The sequence below is a fragment of the Vidua chalybeata genome, chromosome Z (genome assembly GCF_026979565.1).
Source record: "Vidua chalybeata isolate OUT-0048 chromosome Z, bVidCha1 merged haplotype, whole genome shotgun sequence".
NCBI classification, from domain to species: domain Eukaryota; kingdom Metazoa; phylum Chordata; class Aves; order Passeriformes; family Viduidae; genus Vidua; species Vidua chalybeata.
The window spans coordinates 27,782,520-27,803,539 of record NC_071570.1 but is presented as its reverse complement, the minus strand read 5'-3'; the positions used below and the strand labels follow the sequence as shown (position 1 = coordinate 27,803,539).

At 39.9% G+C, this 21,020-nt stretch overlaps 1 protein-coding gene across 1 annotated transcript in view; it reads left to right on the top strand.

Moving 5' to 3' along the window:
- Window positions 1-1,621: 1,621 nt before the first annotated feature.
- ARSB (arylsulfatase B) overlaps window positions 1,622-21,020 on the top strand; it is a 64,169-nt gene continuing 44,770 nt past the window's right edge. The window contains exons 1-4 of the mRNA XM_053931351.1: window positions 1,622-1,903; window positions 4,544-4,730; window positions 6,961-7,151; window positions 7,711-7,918. Coding sequence (XP_053787326.1) covers window positions 1,622-1,903; window positions 4,544-4,730; window positions 6,961-7,151; window positions 7,711-7,918 — 868 coding nt within the window. The remainder of the gene's footprint in view (window positions 1,904-4,543; window positions 4,731-6,960; window positions 7,152-7,710; window positions 7,919-21,020) is intronic.

Here is a 21,020-nt window from a genome sequence, read left to right as displayed (position 1 = left end):
AGAAGTTAGAAAAAGAAACAGTTCAGTGAGACATTTGAGACTGGTCATGGGATCTGAACTAGAAACAAGAGAAAACGGAACCTTGCAGCTTTTAAACAGTATGAATCACATTTCTTGAAAGAAAATACTACTCATATTTACACACCAGTTTGTCAGTGATCCTGGAATTTACTTTGGGGAAAACTGACTTTAGGACAGTACTGTTGCTTCGTGTTCCAGTACTGACTGTAGATTGTAGTATATTCTCATTGCAGAAAAAAAGCTGACCACTCATCATAGCTGTTGTTTTCAAACCAGCAGGGAAACCTGTGGAATTTTAAAAAAACCCAACCTGGTAGCTTCATAGGCTTATCCACTAGACTTCATTAAAACAAGCAGAAACTTTCTTCCTACAGAGACTTGTCAGGAAATAGTCAGGAGTCCAGTATACTCAGTATTTGGCTTTCTAACCAAGAAAAACAAATTTTAATGTGGACTGTTCTTTTGCCTGCTACCAAATGGTTATATGAACTTGGGAATACACATATTAACCATTCCAGCTAAATGGGAAATATATGGCTGATCTTCTACTGCATACTGAAATTTATGCATATTCCATGGATGAACAAAATTGACCAGAGTTGACAGCTATTTCTATCCTTTCACTCTCTTAGATTTTACATCAAGATTATAACTAAGTAGATTGTAATATTGCTTTAGACAATTACATGGTTTGAAGAAACAGTCCCGTTGATATTGCTGCTATTTCTGCTTCTGTGTTACTTCACTTCCTTCCTACACGGTAACAGTCACAAGCACCATCTTACAGCCAGACTCTGGGTGAAGATCTAGGCTTCTCATCTGAATAGACGAAATGGAGAGAAAAAAGCACCGGGCTGCTTATGATTTTGCAGGGGGTTGGGGGTTGGAGGGGGAGGGAAGACACATGGGTCTTTCTCTTATGCATGTGTGGGAGTGTGTGTTCGCTAGCAGCTGATGCTGACAGGAGATTTTCTCCAACAGGAATAATCGCCGCCTCGCTCAGCTCAGCTGCATCTTCAATGTGGTTGCAACTTGTTTTTCCCTGTCCTGCACACTGGCCAGCAGCAAGGCCGTGTGTGTGTTGCAGCTGCCTTACTGTGCTCACACACAGAATAAGCTCTACAGGCAGTACAGAAGACGGATGAGCTGCTATGAAGGCAGAAGTAACAGTCCAGATAATTTTACGAGAATGCACTCTATCCTGTGCTCATGATGTTGTACTGACTTTCCTAAAACCACAGATCACTTGAGACATAAGCCTGCTGCCTCTGGTTCCCCTGGGAAAGGCTCCGAGGTTTGAACCGGGTGTTTAATGTAGGAGTTGAAGCAAAACAAAATTAGAAGAGACCGCCAGCATACCTTGCCAACACCTTTGGCAATTGCCTAGGCAATACCTTTACAATTTCTTTTTTAAGCTAATACCAAAACCCATCGGCGTAAAGCTGCGCCGCTCCCACCCCGCACACGCGGTGCCCCAGGCCGCAGCGGTGTCCGAGCCCTGCCCTGCTCTCCCGGCCCCGCCCCGTGGGCCGCGCCGCTCGCTCGGCGGACGGAGCCGCGGCTCGGGGCGGTCCCCGCGGCCCAGTTCCGGCTGGTGGGGATGGCGCGGCGCGCGTATGTGCTGGTGCCGTGCTTCAGCCGGCTGCTGTGTCTGTGCCTGCCCCTGTGCCTGCCGCGGCCGGCGGCGGCGCGCCCGCCCGCCCCGCACCTCGTGCTGGTGCTGGCCGACGACCTGGGCTGGGGCGACGTGGGCTGGCACGGCTCTGCCATCCGCACGCCGCGGCTGGACGCGCTGGGCGCGGGCGGCGTGCGGCTGGAGCGCTACTACACCCAGCCGCTGTGCACGCCGTCCCGCAGCCAGCTCCTCTCGGGCCGCTACCAGGTAGGGCGGGCGCTCCCTCCCCTGCCGCGCTGCCCGGGGGATGCTGGGGGTGTTCGCTCCCTGCTTGCTTCTGGCAGCCCCCGTGCCGCTAGGGCTTGCTGAGTCTCTGTGCCGCTGCGCTGCGGAAACCAGCTGCTCTGAAGCTGCAAACTACGCCTTGCGAGCTCGGGAGTAAAGTAGACATGGAATCAGTGCAAATTGTTCTGTTCCAGAAAAGCCGAGGTGCTCTGTGCTTAGGTTGGTTTAACAGACACGGCAGCCTGTCGTGGAAAACATCCTTGCCCTAGTCGCCTGACTCTTGGATATCTTTTCCACTTGACACCCGATCGAGACCCAGACAGAAGCAGATGAGCATTGCTTGTTCAGTTTTTGCTAAATGTTTTCCACTGCAGCGCCCAAATGTGTCATAAGCTATACGTTCACCTCCACCTGGTACAGGAGGTGAAGATGTTCGGCACTTCTCGATAGAGTGCATACAGAATGGTCATTAGTCTAGGTGCGTAAATAGTTCATAGTGATTATCCTGATTTTCCCACTTTTTTTTTCTTTTTTTTTTTTTTTTTCCCAGTTCTACAGGTGTAAGATTTGGGCTTTATAATGCTGATATCATTCTACCCTTTCCCATCCTTTTTGCAGTTTTGGCAAAAACATGGGGAGTGGGAGGTGGGAAAGAAAGTATGGACACAGCATAGACAGAAGGAAGAAACTCTCAAAGGGTTAAGTGTGTTTCAGAAACTTCCCCTATGTCTCAAGAAGTCCTGCACATCCATGCTAACCATAGTGATTGCCAAATAAATTGCTGAGTGAAAGAAAATAAATGTCATCCTGTATTAGTAGATGCTGTCTCTTCTTGCAGGAAGGTTGTTCTAGGTGACACTCTTTCCAAGCAATATTTGTCTCGTTCCTGAAAATTCCAAGAACACGATGAATAGGAAAAAACAATTTACATTATCTTTACCAACCCTTGAGGTTGTTCTATTAAATAACCTAAAATATTTTTTCATAGTAAATACTATAGTTCAGTCTGGATTTAAATTCATCCCATACTTGATAATTTAATAATCTTTGTGTTGACCATATTGCAACTGAGTAAAATAATATTAGAAAATTGAAGTAATTTTCTTTTTTTATTCTTTTTTTTAATAGGGGAGTCATTCAGTGCAGCAGTTATTATGCAGCAAATAATTATATTATGCAGCAAATATGTGAGATCTTTTCTAAAATTGTTTTACCCATGGATATGATTAAAAGTTGCTTAGAAACTTGAGAAAGTAACCTAAATCTGGAGCTGAAATTTTTGGAATTCATCTGAAAGAAAAGCAATGGTATTGGTCTAAGATAGCTATAGATTTTTTTTAATTATTGCCTCCTTCTCCTTTTTCTCATTTTCCAGATATAGTGCAAGAAATTACAATGCTTTGCTAGTTTGTGCATTTGGTATATTAATGCTTTCTGTAATAAAGCTTTTTAAAATATTTTAATATTTTTATATATAATAGAAAATCTATATTATAATTTAATTTTTGGAACCTTCTTGTTCAAAGAAAATGAGGAAGTAGTAGGCCCTTTTCTAAAGGGCCTTACCCGCTTGCCTAAGGTCATGGCTTATTTGTTTTAAAAGTCTGTTCAGAGAGTTGCTAAATTTCAAAGCAATGCTTTGAAAGGTAGTCATGCAGTGCTACACTGGTGTGCTTAGTGGAGCCATAAAATCTGGTGTCCTCTGCTCCAGAAGATCTTGGAGGCTTTGTGTTTTGACACACACAGATTGCTAGAAATATTTAATATATAAACAAGATATATATACTTGTATACATATGTTTGCAGGCCTAGGTTTAGGGAACTGCCTTTTTGATTGTGGAGAAGACAGAGAAGTTGATGAAAGTTAGCTTTTAGTATCAGTAACTGAGGAGGTTCCTTATATTAAGTGTGATGTACTACTCAAAGTATTATTATCAGTGATGATTTTGTAAAGAAATACAAAATTCACCATTTAGTAAGACTGGAAACTTTAGTAGAATTATTAAATGTCAGATCTAGTAGTGTGAAGCTTGTGTCATCCCCATATCCAAATGCTTTCTAGTGCTTGTACTCATTTAAAGCAAGCAAATAGATATACAACTATGTATATATAACGTCCATTTAGAAAAGTAATAGAAAAATAGTATTATTTTATCAACCTTTCCTCCAGTGACTGTTCTCTGATACAGGCAACAGCTTGATAGCTTCACCTGCCATGTGCATTTTTGCCCATTTCAATCCCATTTAAAATCTCTCACTCCATCTTGAGATGTCCCTAGCCTTCAAACAGACCATAATGGTAATTCCTACCTGTTAGATTTCTAGGTAAAAGCATAAAAGGCTTTGTGTTTGTTTGTTTGTTTTGGGAAACAAACAAACCTGTGCTTGACTTATGCCTGGGAAGATGTTAACTTTTGCAGTGCTATTTTCTTGCTTTCCTCCATGCAACCCCTGCCCTCCACCTGCAGCTTCCTCATCATCTTCAGTGCTGCATTGGTAAAATGAAGAGCCCCTAAAAATAATGCTAATCTCTAATGTAGCTGTGCTTCTTTTTTGGCATGCTTATAAATGAACCTGTGGGCTGCATTGTAGGTGATCTCTCATGCTTCTTTTCTCTGCTAGATCCACACAGGTTTACAACACCAGATAATTTGGCCATGCCAGCCCAGCTGTCTGCCACTGGATGAGAAACTCCTCCCAGAGCTACTTCAAGAGGCGGGATATGTTACTCACATGGTGGGGAAGTGGCATTTGGGGATGTACAGAAAAGAATGCCTTCCAACCCACAGAGGATTTGACACTTACTTCGGTAATGGTTTGATTTAATATCAAACTGCAATAAATGCAATGTTGAAAAGGATGAGAAACTGCCCCATTCTTGTAACAGCAGTGGATTTACTGTTGATTTATAAGTAAAGCCATGCCTGGGTATGCATATTTCCAAATATCACTGCTTAAAAAATGATAATGCCTTAAATGCATGCTCAAGCTTTACAACTTCTGAAGAAAGTATCAGAATTACTGTGTGGCTCCAAGTAAGGTATTTCTCTCTTACCATTTTCCATCACCCCCCCTCCTTCCTGGAGTTAACTTTTTACTCTGAATTTCCTGTCTCCTACCTACAGCAGCACAGGGGAATAGGGAATGGGGGTTACAGGCATTTTGTGTAGCTTTGGTTTTCCAGAGCTGGTAGTGAGATGGTGTGAAAGCCTCTATAAATTAGTATCCAAAAACTCACAAGTTAGGAAGTGAAGCTCTCAGACTAAACAGTAGATTGTCCAAGTGTGAGTGCATTACTTGCAGAGCAACTTGTGGCTACCCGTTGTTTATTGTTCCAAGTGTGGTTTGGGCTCCTATCCCAATATCAATTCCACATTTATTAGTTTTGCACAAGTGTCATGGATGTTATGTGACTTGGGCTGTCTGATGTACATCTCATTCTGCACAGTACTGAGCTCAAAGAGGTCCATCTCCACTTGGTTGATTTTAAGACATTTTCCTTGAATGACGAATTTCAAAATAGTTCATTTCAATGCAGAAGCCTGTGTTGCCTTTGTCTAACCTGAGGCTTAAGTGAAGAGTGTGACTCTGCTATGTGTGTGCCTTTTATAAACTATGTTCGTCAAAACGTGAGATGGGAAAAACTTCCCTTAGATAGTTTACTTCCTTTTACTCTTCAGGGAGCTCAGAGCCATGGTTTCACAACTGAATTAAGCTAATATATGTGGATTGGAGTATAATGGCTCACTGCTTAAGCATTTGTGCTTTCTCCCATCCCTTCACAGGAGGTTTGGGCTCTCTTTGATGGCATGGGTGTAGATAGGCTGCTGTTCCTTGTGAAATCTCACGCTGGGACTGAGCAGGATTTTAATGCAGGAACCTGAGGACAAGCTGGCTTTGGGTATGGTTTTTGGGTGCCCAGTGTGACGTTATTTTTCAGAGGATATAGTGATTTAATATCCTGCAATGTTCATGTGATTCCAGTAGGCATCCATTATGCTTAGGGGTGTTTGATTTCGTGGCACACTTGATGCAGTCTCACCCACTGGCATTCAAAATGGAAAAAACGCAACATGTGACTCTGAGTACATGGATGTAAGCAATCTGCCTATAAAATCACTTTATCTTCTGAAAAATTACCTGTTTTATTCCCCTAAAAATATACTAGACATTTGTATTTTATTTAACTTCATTTTTTCTGTACATTTGTTTTTGCAGAAATTACTAGCTGCAGCTGCTGAAAAAAAAAGTTCAAGTAAATTTCTTCTGTCTTAGATTTTTGTCCCAGGTTCTTTTATTTTGCAGAATGTAAGACTGTATTTTTTTCAGATTCATCCTTTTTTTCAGGATATTGGGGGATATCTAATTTCAAATGTAATTTTTGAGATTCAAATTATTTTGAAAAGTTTTATTTGTGCCTGCTAAAACACAAGGGCTCTCCATGCCTAACAGGAGCCTAGGTAGGAGCAAATCTATACATGCAGGATTTTTACTTAATTTCTTTTGGATATCTTTAAATGATAGTGTCTTTTCTTGACCAGCTGGTGTCAGCAGTGGATCAGAAATTACATTACAGCAGACAAAAGATGATTCATACTTGGATGTTTTTGAATAAATGAATTTAAAAATTCCAAACTTTCCAATAGAGGTGGAAGCCTTACATCAAAATACAAACATAGAAATCATACCACCAAGAATCAGACTAGTTCACAGCTAGATCACTGCCTTGGCTCTCAGTGCATTAGTTTAGTGCTCAGGGACATCTAAGTACAAATAAGAAGTCATTAAACTCTTTCAAAATGTTTAATTTCTTTTGAAATGAATGCTGGTATTAGCAATGAAAAGACTATGAGGTATTAAATGTGGAGCTACATAGATGTGTCAGGGGTCTTAGAGTAGGTGGTCCAGGGCTGAATTAGTGTTTTGGCTCAAAACCAATAATGTTTTGACATTTGTGTTTGACTTTTTTTCTCTTCCTGATGTATTTGTTTACGTGACACAGTGTTGGCCTGCTCATTTGACATCTTTTCCTGTTGTAGGCTATCTCCTGGGCAGTGAGGATTATTATACTCATGACCGCTGTGTCCTCATCAAAGCAAAGAATGTGACACGCTGTGCTCTGGACTTTCGAGATGGAGAAGAAGTTGCAACTGGATTTAAAAATGTGTACTCCACAAATTTATTCACAGAAAGAGCTATAGATCTTATAGCCAATCACAAAACTGAGAAGGTACGGGCAACAGCTACTACCCTGATAACTTCAGCATTAAAGAATGTTTTTTAAAAAGTTGATGAAATATTAATAGAGAGAACTGTGTTTGAGCTGTAATTCAGGGCTATTCAATAGGTGCATAGAGCTAAATGTGAGAAGTAGCACTGGTAAAACTCATCTGCTGCCAGAATCGTCTTTGTCTGCATGGTCCTGGCCTGCTACCCTTCTCTATTTCTTCTATTATAATGCAATTAATGCATTTTTAGAAATGGTTTAGCAAGTAGTTTGCACTTTTAAACAGAGAAAGGAAGCTTAAGGTGAGAAGTTTAATAGAAAGAAATGGTTAACCATTATGTTATGAAGAAAAGATACACCTGATGTTTTTCCACACCTTTTCAGAAGTAATTTTTCAAAGCTTTCTTAGTTTATGTGTAGGGATTAGAAGATACAGAAGTTGTAGAAGAAATCAAAAGGCATTACCTGCACTATTGATAAAAGAGGTCTGCTTTTGCAGCAGTAACTTTTGCAAGTAGTACTTTATGTTCAACTAATTTCCATTCTATCCCTTCCACCCCAGCCCCTCTTTCTCTATCTTGCCTTTCAGTCTGTGCATGAACCTCTCGAGGTCCCTGAAAAATACATGAAACCATATTCTTCCATAAAAGATGTAAAGAGGCGTCATTATGCAGGAATGGTGACTCTTATGGACGAAGCGGTAGGAAATCTTACTGATGCTCTGAAAACGTATGGTCTTTGGGACAACACCGTTTTTGTTTTCTCTACTGGTAAGTTCCTTCAAGTATTCTTTCAGTAATAACTTTGCTACAGTGTCTAACAAGCCGACTACAGAGACATCTGGCCCCTCTTTCTTTCTACTGGATATTTTCTAATGACATAACAATGATCAAAGTTGAGCAGGAGTTCAAGTGAAACAACGGTTTCTCTCCCTTCTCTTAGGACTTTCTCAAGCTTGAGAAAACAAACTCTAAAGTAGTGTCTGTGCACATGGGGGATGCTCCTGGTGGTGTAAAAATACCTTTGTAAAATCTGGGAAGTGCAGTAGAGTTAGAAGCATCCTACTTGACACTTCAGTTACTGAGGATCTGTCAGAATTGAATCCTTACTGAGAGCTGTCTACAAATTTATTTCTTCTGAAGCAGTCTGTCCTGTCTGTGAGTTGCCATGTGTTGAATGAAGCACAAACAGCCAGACAGCAAGCAATTTGAAGCCAAAACTGTTTCTTTCCCTCCTTTTAAGGTGTCATGTAGTTTTTGTCATTCTTGAAGTATTTCATTGGCATCTTAGTCCCATGAAACAAAGGTCTATTAACAAAACAGCTGAAAATATGATGAGCAGTCTAGTCAACCAAATTACAATCTAAGTTTTTGTATGTACAGGTATATGATCCAGTTTCTAGATTATTAGAGTAATGTAAATAATACATTGCAAAGCAATCTCCTTTGTTTCCAAATTAAGAATGAAACAGAACCTTTTTGAAATACAGCTGCTTGGCTGGGTTTCAGGAACATATTTACTCTTGGTTGCTTGGAAGTGGGAAGTAGCCTTTCAATGCATACAGTTGTTCTTTTGTCCACACTTTACATATTAGGGCTTTCAAAATGGCAAATTAATTCTCTGTGAACACTTCAAATACAACAAAAACAACTAAAATGAACAGACAAGCAAAACAAAAAAGAACCAACCAAAGTTTGATGAAAATGCACTTACATGTTTTGAGTTTAGCAGCTGCTTTATATAGCACTGAGAATCTTGAAATTTAATTTTGAGTCCAAACCTGTTTGCCTTATGAAGTTACATTTCTGTCCAGGTTTTGGCTCTAGCAGGATTTGGTAACTAGTGTATGCCTCTTTCTGTTTGCAATGTTTTTATATTTAGCACTGAAAGTAAGCAAAAACATATGGAAAACTATACCAGAGTTTTTATTCCATATGGAAAAAATCCAGTCTTTGCTGAGGCTGGGGCTTGGTAGAGTTATTTCAGTAATGTTTATTCAGTACATTGTGGAATAAAACTAAATATATCTGAGCTAGAATTATAAGGTATGAGTGAACTAAAAAGACAAATTTGTTTTTTTCATTTATGAAGCATTTATTTTTCTGAACGGTGTCAGTGTACCCTGTTTTTTAACAGTGATTATTTTGCAATCAGTTGCAGGTATATTTCAACAAGAGTCAAACAATCAGGAGAATCAAGTGCCTACCCTATCTAATGGGACTTATTTTGAGTTAATTGGCAGTTTAAACTTCCAGGAGTTAAATTTAATATGATCAAAATGCATGGAAATTGGACTTAAATCAGGCAGGACAGGGGCCAGTGATATGGGTCTTTTAGTGTTCTCTCTTTACTTCACGCAGTTATTCTTTACAGGCATAAAACATTGCATGCGGTAAGGACCCAGTTTCAAAAACCAAGTGTTATAACCATAAAACATTTTAAAAAGACCAGAAAAGGGAAAAAAGGTGTCAAATTATTTGGTTTTTCTATATTTTGTTTAGTGCTTTTGCAGGTGGACATTAGAACATGGTTGAAAAGAAACATGCGAGGGTCTACAGTTGCACATCTCTTGCAGAGAGCTGTGCTGTGTCAGATCTCCCTGCAGAGCTTCTAGGTCCTTTGGAACTGGGACTGGGTCTTGCTGTGCACTGGTAGCTATAATATGAGTGTATGATTATAATGTGATTTACTTTCAGTTCTTCAGGACATGTCTGCTTGGAGAAGTGCCTCTCCCTGCCCCAAGTGCTATTCTGGCATTGGGAGACTCTCTGTCCCACTTTTAGCTTGGTGGGACAGAGCAGGGGACACACACTTTATGATCAAGAACTCTTCCCAAGAAAGTTCTTCACATTTTGTGGGATTAAGAATCAGTTTAAGGATTTCAATGAAGACTGCAAGGGAGAGTCTAGGGAATGATAAAGTTTATCCATAAGTTTAATGAGCAATGTTAAAGACACAAAATCATCATACTTGCTCAAAGGAATTTGAGGGTGCTGGGGGATGAGAGGCTGGACCTGACCCAGCCATGGGCACTCACAGCCCAGAAAGCCACACGTGTCCTGGGCTGCATCCAGAGCAGTGTGGGCAGCAGGGCCAGGGAGGGGATTCTGCCCCTCTGCTCTGCTCTGCTGAGACCCCACCTGCAGTGCTGCATCAGCTCTGGGGTCCCAGCACAGGAAGGACATGGACTTGCTGGAGGTAGAAATTACCAGAGAGCTGGAGCACCTTCACTATTAGTACAGAGAGTTGGGATTGTTTAGCCAGGAGAAGAGAAAGCTCTGAAGACACCTTACTGCAGCCTTTCAGTACTTAAAGCAAACTTGTAAAAAAATATGAGGACAGAGTTTTTAACAGGCCCTGTTGTGATAGTACAAAGGGTGATGGTTTTAAACTAAAGTAGAACAGATTTGGACTAGATATAAGGAAGACATTTTTCATAATGATGTTGGTGAAACATTGGAGCAGGTTGCACAGAGAAGTGATGTATGTCCCATCTCTGAAACATTCAAGCTCAGGTTGGATGGGGCACTAAATAAGCTGATCTAGCTGAAGAAGTCTGCTCATTGTAGGAGGATTGGACTAGATGACTTTTAAAGATCCTTTCAAACCCAAACCATTCTATGAGAAAAGCACTCTCTGTTTTGTTAGCTGTGTGGTTTGATAAAGATGTTGTTGAAAGTCTGTAGAAGAAAAAGAAGGCTCCACTTTTATGGTCATTTTACTATATTCATTACTATTTCCTTTTTAGTTGAGGCCAAAATTCACACTTCCATGTTTGTATCTCTCTATGGTTAAAAAGTCCTGCCCAAAGAATAATTTACAGGTGGTCATTTTGTATTTTGTATTATAGCAAGTAGCATTGCAACAAACATTATCTTCTGACTACTTCTCTGTGAAGTGTTGACCTCAACCTGTAGATCTCTTTTTAGTGGATACATATTTAAAAACCATAGAATATTATGTAATCTTTGATCTTGTGGTAGGTGGGTTTTTTAATTATTATACTCTTTCATATTTCTTCCTATTTGTTATGGCTCAAGAGGGATTGCCTTGAAAATATGCCAGTTGACTAATGGAAATACTGCACATTTTGAAAGAGTCTTGTGAAATGTGTAGAAGAACTTCAGTTCCTCTTTAAAGTGGCCTAATGGAGCTACCAGGATAAAAATGTAACTTCATTATGTTTGGTCATTAGCAAAGTCTGACTCCATCAATATGTCCTGTAAATCAACCCTCTTTTTAAGGTGTCTTTTTGAGCAGATAGACAGGCTATTTCTACAAGTAAATAAGAAAAAGGTGAACAGGTTCAATGGTATGTGGTGTTATATTTTTGTATCAAGTAGTAGCTTGAAAAGTCTTGACTGGTTTGATATGAAGTAGAATTTGCTTTTATGTAGCATTTTTTACACTGCAGATACAAGTAAGTCTGTGCTAACGGAATCATTGAGAAAAATAAAATAATTGCTTGTTTAAGCAAAACAGATGAAAATGAATGCAGCAGTGGTGGGTACCCATGGCGTTTTGTTCGCTTGAAATCAAAGAGGATGAGAGATAGGGCATATTTTTCCTTTTAGCAATCATAGGAGACTCTAACTACCAATGTCCCTGAAGAGAGCCTCGATTTAAAATAAAAGTCATAAAAACCATTAAAATGGTACAAATTCGGCTCAGAACTATTAACATGGGCTTTGATTCCAAATTTTGCTTCAAATACAGAACTGTGATTTGAGGTAAGAAGTCGGGATTTGCTCTGAATATGATGTGATTATAGTTTCTGCAAGGTATTACAAGAAATTTTGGTGTGAACTTGCCAACATTAAAGTAAAGGAATGTGACCCATTATTTCAGTTATGTATTAAAGCCACTATCCTTTGCTTTATTTAACTTTCAGCTCTTTGTTATACTGAAACACTGTGGAGCAACACTCCTTTCTTCCAGTATTTCTTGCCGTTTTTAAATGTAGATTAGCACTGTAATGGCCGGTAGTTGCCGTAAGAGGGCTTTGAAAAGATAAACACGTGGAACTTTTCAAGCCTTGGTTTACATTGCTAAGAGGAAACCACATAAATCCTTTCCATAATGGAGCATGTGACAGTGATGACTGTTTTCACTCCAAAAGATGGTCTTTTTATCATTGTAGAATTATGATTAATAAGAGCACAGATTGTTTTGGACATACTTACTGATGTCCTCTCTCATACCCCCACATTTTTTTTACCCCACAAAATTTCATATTACCTTTTTTTTTTTTTATTTCTTTCTTTTTTTTTCCTTTCATTCCAGCCCACACATTGTGGATTTCAGCTAATGAAATACTGGGATTTTCCTTTTCCTATTTCCAGTGCCTTCTTTGAGACTACGAATCTGACTTTCACTGATTCCTTAAGGGAATTTTTTAATCTTGTTGATATCTTTGTTCAAAAATGACCTCCTGCTCCTTCACTTTTGATTACAAGGGGCTTCAGAGAGCCTTTTAATTGCAGATTGGCCAAGCCAACTGACTAGAGCAGTTATTCTCAGTCTGTGATGCCTTAGGTGCTAATTTTGAAGGTTGTGCTCCTAGATTTTTTTATTGCAGACCTGAAGATTTGTTTTACTTGGTCTTTCAGAGGTTTCTGAGAGGTTTGGTGTGTTTTCAGTGAGGAAGATGCCGGGGCATCTGCTCCTTCCTAAGTGGAAATAAGCGCAGATGCCTTAGCTGCAAGCACCTTCAATCACACTAGTTGAGTTAATCTATTCCCAAATATTATTTTTTGTTTCTTGTTTATTATAATAGTCTTATTTTTATACAGGCAAAGGTTCTGACAGATCACTGTACTAGCATCAGTTAGAATTCTTACATGTCAGTGACAATGAATGGTACATGTGGTTGGTGTTTTGTACTCCAGTGCTAGCTTCTGTTTTTGTTTTCAGGCTTTTTCTATGTTAAAGTATGAGTGATAATTCTCTGTCATATGATGCAGATAATAATAATGAGACTACATTTTTGAGAATATGTAATCGAAGGTGGAAATATTATAGTACGAATGGATTTAAAATCAATACTAAAAGGTGTTGATAGACAGTATATTGACTCCCTCCTCCCCTCCCCTTTTAAAATCCTGTGAAAACTCAGCATGTTTTATAGGAAATGTTTGTTTATGTTCCGTTCCATCTAGCATGAATCCCTCCCCACCCACCGAGCTTTTTCCATGCTAAACTTAACACTCCAAAGCCAAGTTCCTGAACAGGGAGTAATCACAGATATTGATATCAGAGATATTGGCTTCTTTTTTGTCTTCATTTGGTTAAAAACTCCATCATAAGTTGAATCTTAATTTTTTCTTCCTGTTTTTAGTGGATGCCAGTGCTTGAAGTGAAGTTAATTTGTAAATGAAACTTGGAAGTGCATTTTGCCCAGAATTTTGCAAACAGGCCAGTTTTGAGTAAAGCTGTGACTTAAGCATGTTAATAGCTATGCTAGTAACTTTTTCCTCAGAGTGAGATGAATGCTGAAAACAACTCATTTTGTGTATTGACAATAATGTTTAATAAGAGATCCCAGAATGTTGCCTTAAACTATGATTACTACTAAACTATACTAGTTTTGTTCTCCATAACAGTGTTTGAAAAGTCTTTATTCTTTGTGTCAGAATTTTCTACACCCAAAAAATGGTTAAAGTTCACTTCTCCTGTCAGTGGGACAAATCCACAGTTTTCCTGACAGTGTCTTGTCTGACTTGCTCACTGCAGACATATGAACAGTTTGTCAAGTTATTCCTGTTGATTTTGGGTTAAAATTCCCTTCCGTGTTTCTATCGTGTCTAGTGATGGTGAATGCTGGTGTAGACCTTGACACAGCAGGGTCTGTAACTACTGAGACCTGTTTAATTATTGAGACTGCTCACAATGGAAGCACTTGACTGAAACTGTCTGTGCTAGGATTGTTGCTATCATGAAAACTGTACTAAGAAGCAAAAAAAAAAAAAAAATGGAAATGGAAAAGGGCATTGTCCTTTTGTAGGGCTAAGCCTGTAACTAGTTCAATCAATCGATTTATTTCCCCATGATATAATTTTTTTTTTCCCAGTTTTGGAAAACTCAGGAGAATAAAGAGACAGTTTTGGTGAGTTGCAAAAAAAACAGAGGTTGATTTATATGTGCACAGCTTGATAAAAGTTACACTGTAAATGCTCAGTAAAGTTGTTCAGTAAATGGTGCTCTGATGCAGGAAAGGTATTATATTCCCTTGGTGGAAAATAAAACCCCTGAGGTTGTATTTAAAGTACAATAAGAATTACATTGACAGAATTTTATATTAGATGGTGTTGTTTTTTATTGTTCCTCTAATTGAACGACTTTCAGTAGTGCTTCCATCACACATACACAAATAAATCTATATCAAGCTCTGGAAATACAATAATGTTGCAGCACTCTGAAGAAAAAGTGGCATTTCTGCAACTGAAAATGGAACGTTCAAGGTTATTCTTCCCACTGTGAGTAAACAACATGAGAGTGAAGTACACAACAGATGTTTCTTCATCAGCTGGTCTTACCAAATGGTTTTGGTTCATTTTGTTGGATATACGTGTTTCATATAAGTCATCAGAGGGAGTGTGATTGTTCTTCATTCATATTTGAGCATGACTGGAAAACACAACTACACATGGATCTTTCAGGTGCAATGTGGGGAAGCAGGGAAGACATGAGTTCAAATTAAGGGCAACATTATTTTCCAATTCATGCTGCGAGTCTCCTATCCACAGTGTAGATCTCTGTTGTGTATTCTGTACTCTTTTTTTTTTTTTTTTTTTTTTAATCAAGCCTCAATGGGAGTTCTGCTCTTGGAACTTGTACAGAGTAAGCATTAATTATGTTGTGAAGATCAGAGGGGAGAAATTTTCCCCAAATGTGATCCTTTACCAGTATTATTGACAGGGCTCTCTATTTAACTGTGACTCACAACCATGAGCTTAACTCACACAGACAAAGGGCTCTGAAGTCCTGTTCTGTGACCTAGACTTTCAGCAAGAATGTTGGAGGTCAAAAGTGAGATGCATATAGAGAGCTGTACATTGATGCTGTCTAATGTTTGCTCATACTGTGTCTGGCACTAGTACGTGCTATTTAATTCCCTTTCACGTGTGCAAAATTCACACAAAAAGCTAAAACAATGCCCAACCAAACCAAGCACTAGCTGCCTGCTTGTTTTGTTGATACTGGCAAGTGATTGTGGTTTTCATTCAAAATTGTGTATGACTATTAAGCGTTACCTATTAGTAGACAAGTGGACTTGTCTCCTGCTTATATACATTACTTCATTTTTAAATAACATAATACACATTAAATGATATGTGGTGGTGTCATGTCTGCTAAATCCCTGTGAGGGTTTAAATTATTGAATCACTCTTGCTTGTAGTTCCCATTCTTTGCTCTTTACTAATGTGAGCTATTACTGCCTCTGTAATTTCAGTAATGTTTAAAACAAAATTGTACAAAGTCCAGATTTACATTATGGAATAGAGATGTCAACACTTAATGTAAACAAAACTATGGGGGTTTGGCTCTTCTGTAGTCTCTCCATCAGAAACAGGCAACTGGAGGAAAGGTATAGAAATAGGGGGTTTGTCGTACTCTCTTTTTCACTTGTCTGAGGTTGTTCGCATGTTACACCTTTTGTTTCTTTTTAGTTGCAAACTTCAGAAATCTGATTTGTGGAAATATTGAAGGTAGCATGAGTCATTTCATTGACATGCTCTGTTTTCAACAATACCAAGATACTAACATTGTTAAAATGGCTTTTTAAACTCTGCAGATTACATATGAAATAATTCATAGTTAACTTTTGATATACTTTCCAGTTCTGCTTCAGTTGAATGGGCTGTCACACTGACCTCCATGTGGTTCTAATTAAGTTTAAGAACATGATTGCTCCTAAAGCCCCAGCCCTTCAAAGGAGCATGAGATACATAAAATGTAGGAAATGATTACTGCTCTGGATGCAGCCCAGGACACGTGTGGCTTTCTGGGCTGTGAGTGCCCATGGCTGGGTCAGGTCCAGCCTCTCATCCCCCAGCAGCCCCAAGTCCTTCTGGTCAGGGCTTCTGTGATCTGCCCATCCCCCAGCCTGTACTGGTACCAGGGTTACTCTGACCCAGGTGCAGCACCTTGCACTTGGTCTTCTTGAACCTCGTAAAATTCCTGTGGGCTCTCTCCCAGATCTTGTCCAGGTCCTGCTGGAAGAGATCCTGTCCCTCAGGCATGTCAGCTGACCCACTCAGCTGGGTGTTATCTGCAAATTTGCCAAAGGTGCACTTGGTTCCACTGTCTGTGTCATTGGTGAAGATATTAATCGGTGCTGGTCCCCACAGAGACCCTGAGGGACACCACTCATACTGATCTATGTCCAGACATTGAGGGATTGACTGGTTCTCTGAATGTGACCAGAGAGCGAGTTCATTATGCTGTGAGCAGCCCACTCATCAAATCCATCCCTGCAATTTGGAGAGAAGGATGTTTTGGGGGACTGTGTCAAAGGCATTATAGAAGTCCAGATAAAGAACATCCATAACCTTTCCCTTGTCCACCATTGCCATTTTTAGAAGGCCATTGGGCTGATCAGACAAGACTTGCTCTTCTTGCAGCCATGCTGGCTGTCCCTAATCACCTGCCTGTCCTCCAAGTGCCTTAGCACAGCTGCTGGGAGGATCTGTTCCATCGTCTTCCCCGGCACAGAGGTGAAGCTGACAGGTCAGTAGTTCCCAGGGTCATCCTTTGCACCCTTCTTAAAGATGGGTAGGTACCATGTTTCACTTTTCCAGTCACCTGGGACTTGCCCTGAGTGCCATGACTTTTTAGGTATCATGGAGAGCAGATTAGCAACACCATCAGTTTTAGGACTCTGGGATGCATGTCAGGTCCTGTAGATTTATATAAATTCCTCTGGTGGTCATGAACCTGATCTTCTTTTATAGTTGCTCCCTTTCTCCACTCAAGAGGTGTGAGAAAAGAGACTGTCAGAAGAAGAAGACTGAGGCAAAAAGTTGTTGAATACCTCAGCCTTTTCCTCATTCTTTCTTACCAGTTTGTCAGTCACCTCTGTTGTGGGAAAACTCTGTTCCCCTGATCTTCCTATCCTGGCTGTAAAGCTCTTATTACTCTTTGAATCCCTTACCAAGGGATGCACAGCTGCAGCCATACCTTGATACATGCCTTGGACTCCCTATACACTTCCCAGTACACTGGCGCAATGCCAGCGCCTTTATGAAAATACACCTTCCTAAATAAATGCTGTGAGATGTAATCAGGAACAGAGCAGAGCAGGCCCAAGCTTAATAACAAAGGAAAAAAAAAAAACTTTATTAAAGTGCTACTACTATAAAAAACACATACACTAAATATAGGATGAAAACTTTCTAAAACATTCTTCCTCTCCCTCCCAATTTTAACAAAAACTACAGTGAGACACAACTCAGACCTTTAATTAGGTTCCCACCCTTCAGTTAATCAATACTCAGTCTGTCAAGGGAGAGAGGAGCCTCTCCTGTGCTATAGACCCCCCCAGGAAACAGTTGCCACTTCTTGTGTTTCCATGTCGCACATGGCAACCACCCGGAGAAAATTTGCCAGTGTGACACTGTCCTGTGTTACAGTGCTCTCACTACTGGTGCATGGACGGACTGCCCATAGGGCTCTTTTAAGGATGCTTTGCCAAGAACTACAAGAACAACAGTTTAGTTTCTTGTTTTGAGACAACAGACCCCTCTGTTTTTCCCTCCCCTGGGGCCGAGGGTCTCAAGAACAGAGATCTTCTTCTGCACTCCTGCACTTGCAGCTGCTGAAGCAGGTCACTGCCACTTTCTTGGCTCTAACCATTGCATCCCCCTAAAAATGCAGTCTCTGTTGCAAGAGAGATTGGTTCAGTCTATGGCTATACAAGAAAAGTCCAGCCAAAAGCCACTCCATCATCTCCTCCCATATAGAATTCTTTTCCCCATCTTCTGACGTCTCAGTCCCAGACTGTCTCCTTTCTATTCCACATTAAAGAGGAATAGTGTTTTGTAAAGCTTTCTTTTCTCAGGAAAGGGTTAAAAGTCTCAGGCTCCCAGGACTAGGACAGCTGAGATCTCACAGCAGGCTGCCAAACTCCCACACTCCAAGGCTGGGGACTTGTCTCCCCTCCGCAGCTCTGTCTTCTCTGCAGCGATTTCCAGGTGCCTCCAGGCTCTCTGTCTCTTCCTCTCTGTGGGGGGGCTGCCTGGGACACCTCAGTGCTCCTCTGCTCTTCGGTCCTGGGGAGCCAGCCTGGTTCCTTTCCCTTCACCCCCTGCCCCCTTCTCCCTCTGGGGCTCCGGCCTACCTCTCCCAGGCCGCATGGCTTCCCCTTCCCCACCCAGCCTGTGGCCAGGCAGGGGAGGTCTGCACTGACTCTGACTGGAACTAAAGAGACAGTTCCTCTGGGAGTCCTTGCTTTTAACCCACTGTGTTCTCAGAGGCGTGTCCATGCCTTCAGTGGTCAGTTCAAATGCCAATATCCAACCCCGACCACTGATTGGTTTGACTACTAACTTCTTGAAAAAATTCACTTCTATGTCAAACCATGACAACCTGTTTGTACTTCCACACTGTGAAATGTACTGCCTGTGCATTTTCTTCTTGCCCCTTAGTTTTACCAGTAGGTTGACTCTGCCATTGCCTTCCTTCCCTGATTTCTTATGCCTGGGGTTCAGGAGCTTTTGCCGTCTATGTCCTTAAAGATCTGTCAGCTCTGTTCTGCTCCCTTGTCCTCAAGGGCATTTTCTCAGGAGGGGTTCTATTGACCAGCTTCTTGAAGAGCTGGAAGTTTCCTTCCCTAAAATTCAGGATCCTATCCTCACTCTTTACTTGGCCCATATCTCTCAGGACTGAGAACTCTACCAGTACATTGTATTATAGAAAGCCATTCAAAATTATAAAAATGTAATTTCTTAGTTTTTTACACTTTTTATTTCAGTATTCTTTCAATAATTGCTTAATAGAACTAAAACAAAGTTTGATATTTTATATACATACATTGTTAGGTTTCCTTTATAACTGATAAATATTGTTTGAAACAACCCAGAACCATCTGACACAAAGCTTTAGTATTTATTTAGAAATATTGCTTCTCCAAGGGACTTACTTTGTCAATCAGTGACAGCCCTGTAGAAACACAGGGAAAATCAATCATTGATTCACTTGGGAAAGAAGCATGCAATGTTGTCTGGTCTGGTTTAAGAATTTGGAAGAAGTTGCAGGTGTTGTAAGATGGCCTTAGTCAAATGAGTAGTATCTGAAAAAGGTTATTTGAATCCCTGCTGAAATGTTTTGGATCTGTTTTCCTTCCCTGCTTTTTCTTTTTTTTTTTTCATATATGTCCTTATAAACTATGGGTTGATTAATACATCTGTTTCATATATTTTTGAATATTCCAGAACTAAAGTATGCTGCTAGGCTAAACTCTACAGGAGAATTTAAGAACTTCCAAATAAAAGCTCTGCACAACTGTTCTTTCTTTAACTTTCCATTATTTCATGTTATTCTTATACATAGAATATAATGGATCAATATTGGTGGGCAATATTAGTTTAGTGTCCATTAAAAGAGTAAGATTTTTACTCTCTGCCTTAATTAATGGGAGAGTAAAACCAGCAGAATTTATTTAGATGGTCAGAATATAGACATGCTGAATGCAAAGGAAGCCATACGTTTTACAGATCGTTGAGTTAAAAATACCAGAAGAAACACTGAAATCCATGAGCATGTTAGTTATTAGGCAGTGGATGCTAAGATTTGGCCACAGGTAAGTGTATCAGATTATGTAAATGTCTGATGTGAAAATGGCTGAGAGAGCTCTTACTGCAGTGTTCACTGCAGGTTTTTTTTCCTACCTTCATCCTAACACTGAAACTAATAAGCTGATTTCCTCTCCTTTTGGAAGGTTCCTTATTATTTTTTTTCCTTAAGTTCCTTACAGCTTGGTCTTAATCATTCCTCTGCTTTCTCTAAACCTCTTTGTGCCCTTTTGAAATCTCTGCCTCTAGACACCTTCACATGCCTCCTATGACTGGAGTGTCTGTATCTTACAATACAGCATCTATCTTTACATTTCTCTTTAAGCAGGAAGAAACACCCCCTCTTTTATCTGCACTTTGAGCACTGCTGCTGTGTGGAATGCTGCCTGTGCTTGCTCTTATATTTGACCTCCAATTGGGCTTTTTCAAGTTAAAATACAGCCAGAGCTTTGTGTACATTGAAGTGAGCTGACCCTGAATTCTGTATTAAGATTCCAGAGTAGGTTGAACTGGTTGAGAAGAATCAGAAGTCTGCAGCAGTAATTTCACTTATATTTTAGAGTAAATGGCTTTTATTTACAACACATAAAAACAAATAATGCAGCAAATGTAGTGCAGGTTTTTCATTACTGACTTCTTGTATTGTACATGATCTCCATATTTAGTCTATGCAAAAGATTGGTGCTGATCACTGCAGAGAACTGGATGTATTGAAGCACTGTACTACTTCTGATGGCTTGCAAGAGTATACTTTATCAAACCAACGAGATACCATATGCTGACATCTGGTATGCAGAACTGAATGAGAGTTTTAATACTTGTATCCTCTTAAAGTCTGCTTTAAGTCTACTTTCTATTTGCACTGAAGCATTGTAACACATTTTACAATCAAATAAGCATTTGTAAGTATAAGTAGATATAAAGAAAGACATCCTCAGCATGTTTTTTTGGTTAAGTCCAAATTTTTTCAACACTATTCTTCTGTTGCTCATAGGGATTAAAAAACAAAAGGTGCATTCCATTACTTTTCTCTGTAATGTTGTACATAATTGCAGTTCTGACTGCAGGGAATATTAATTGA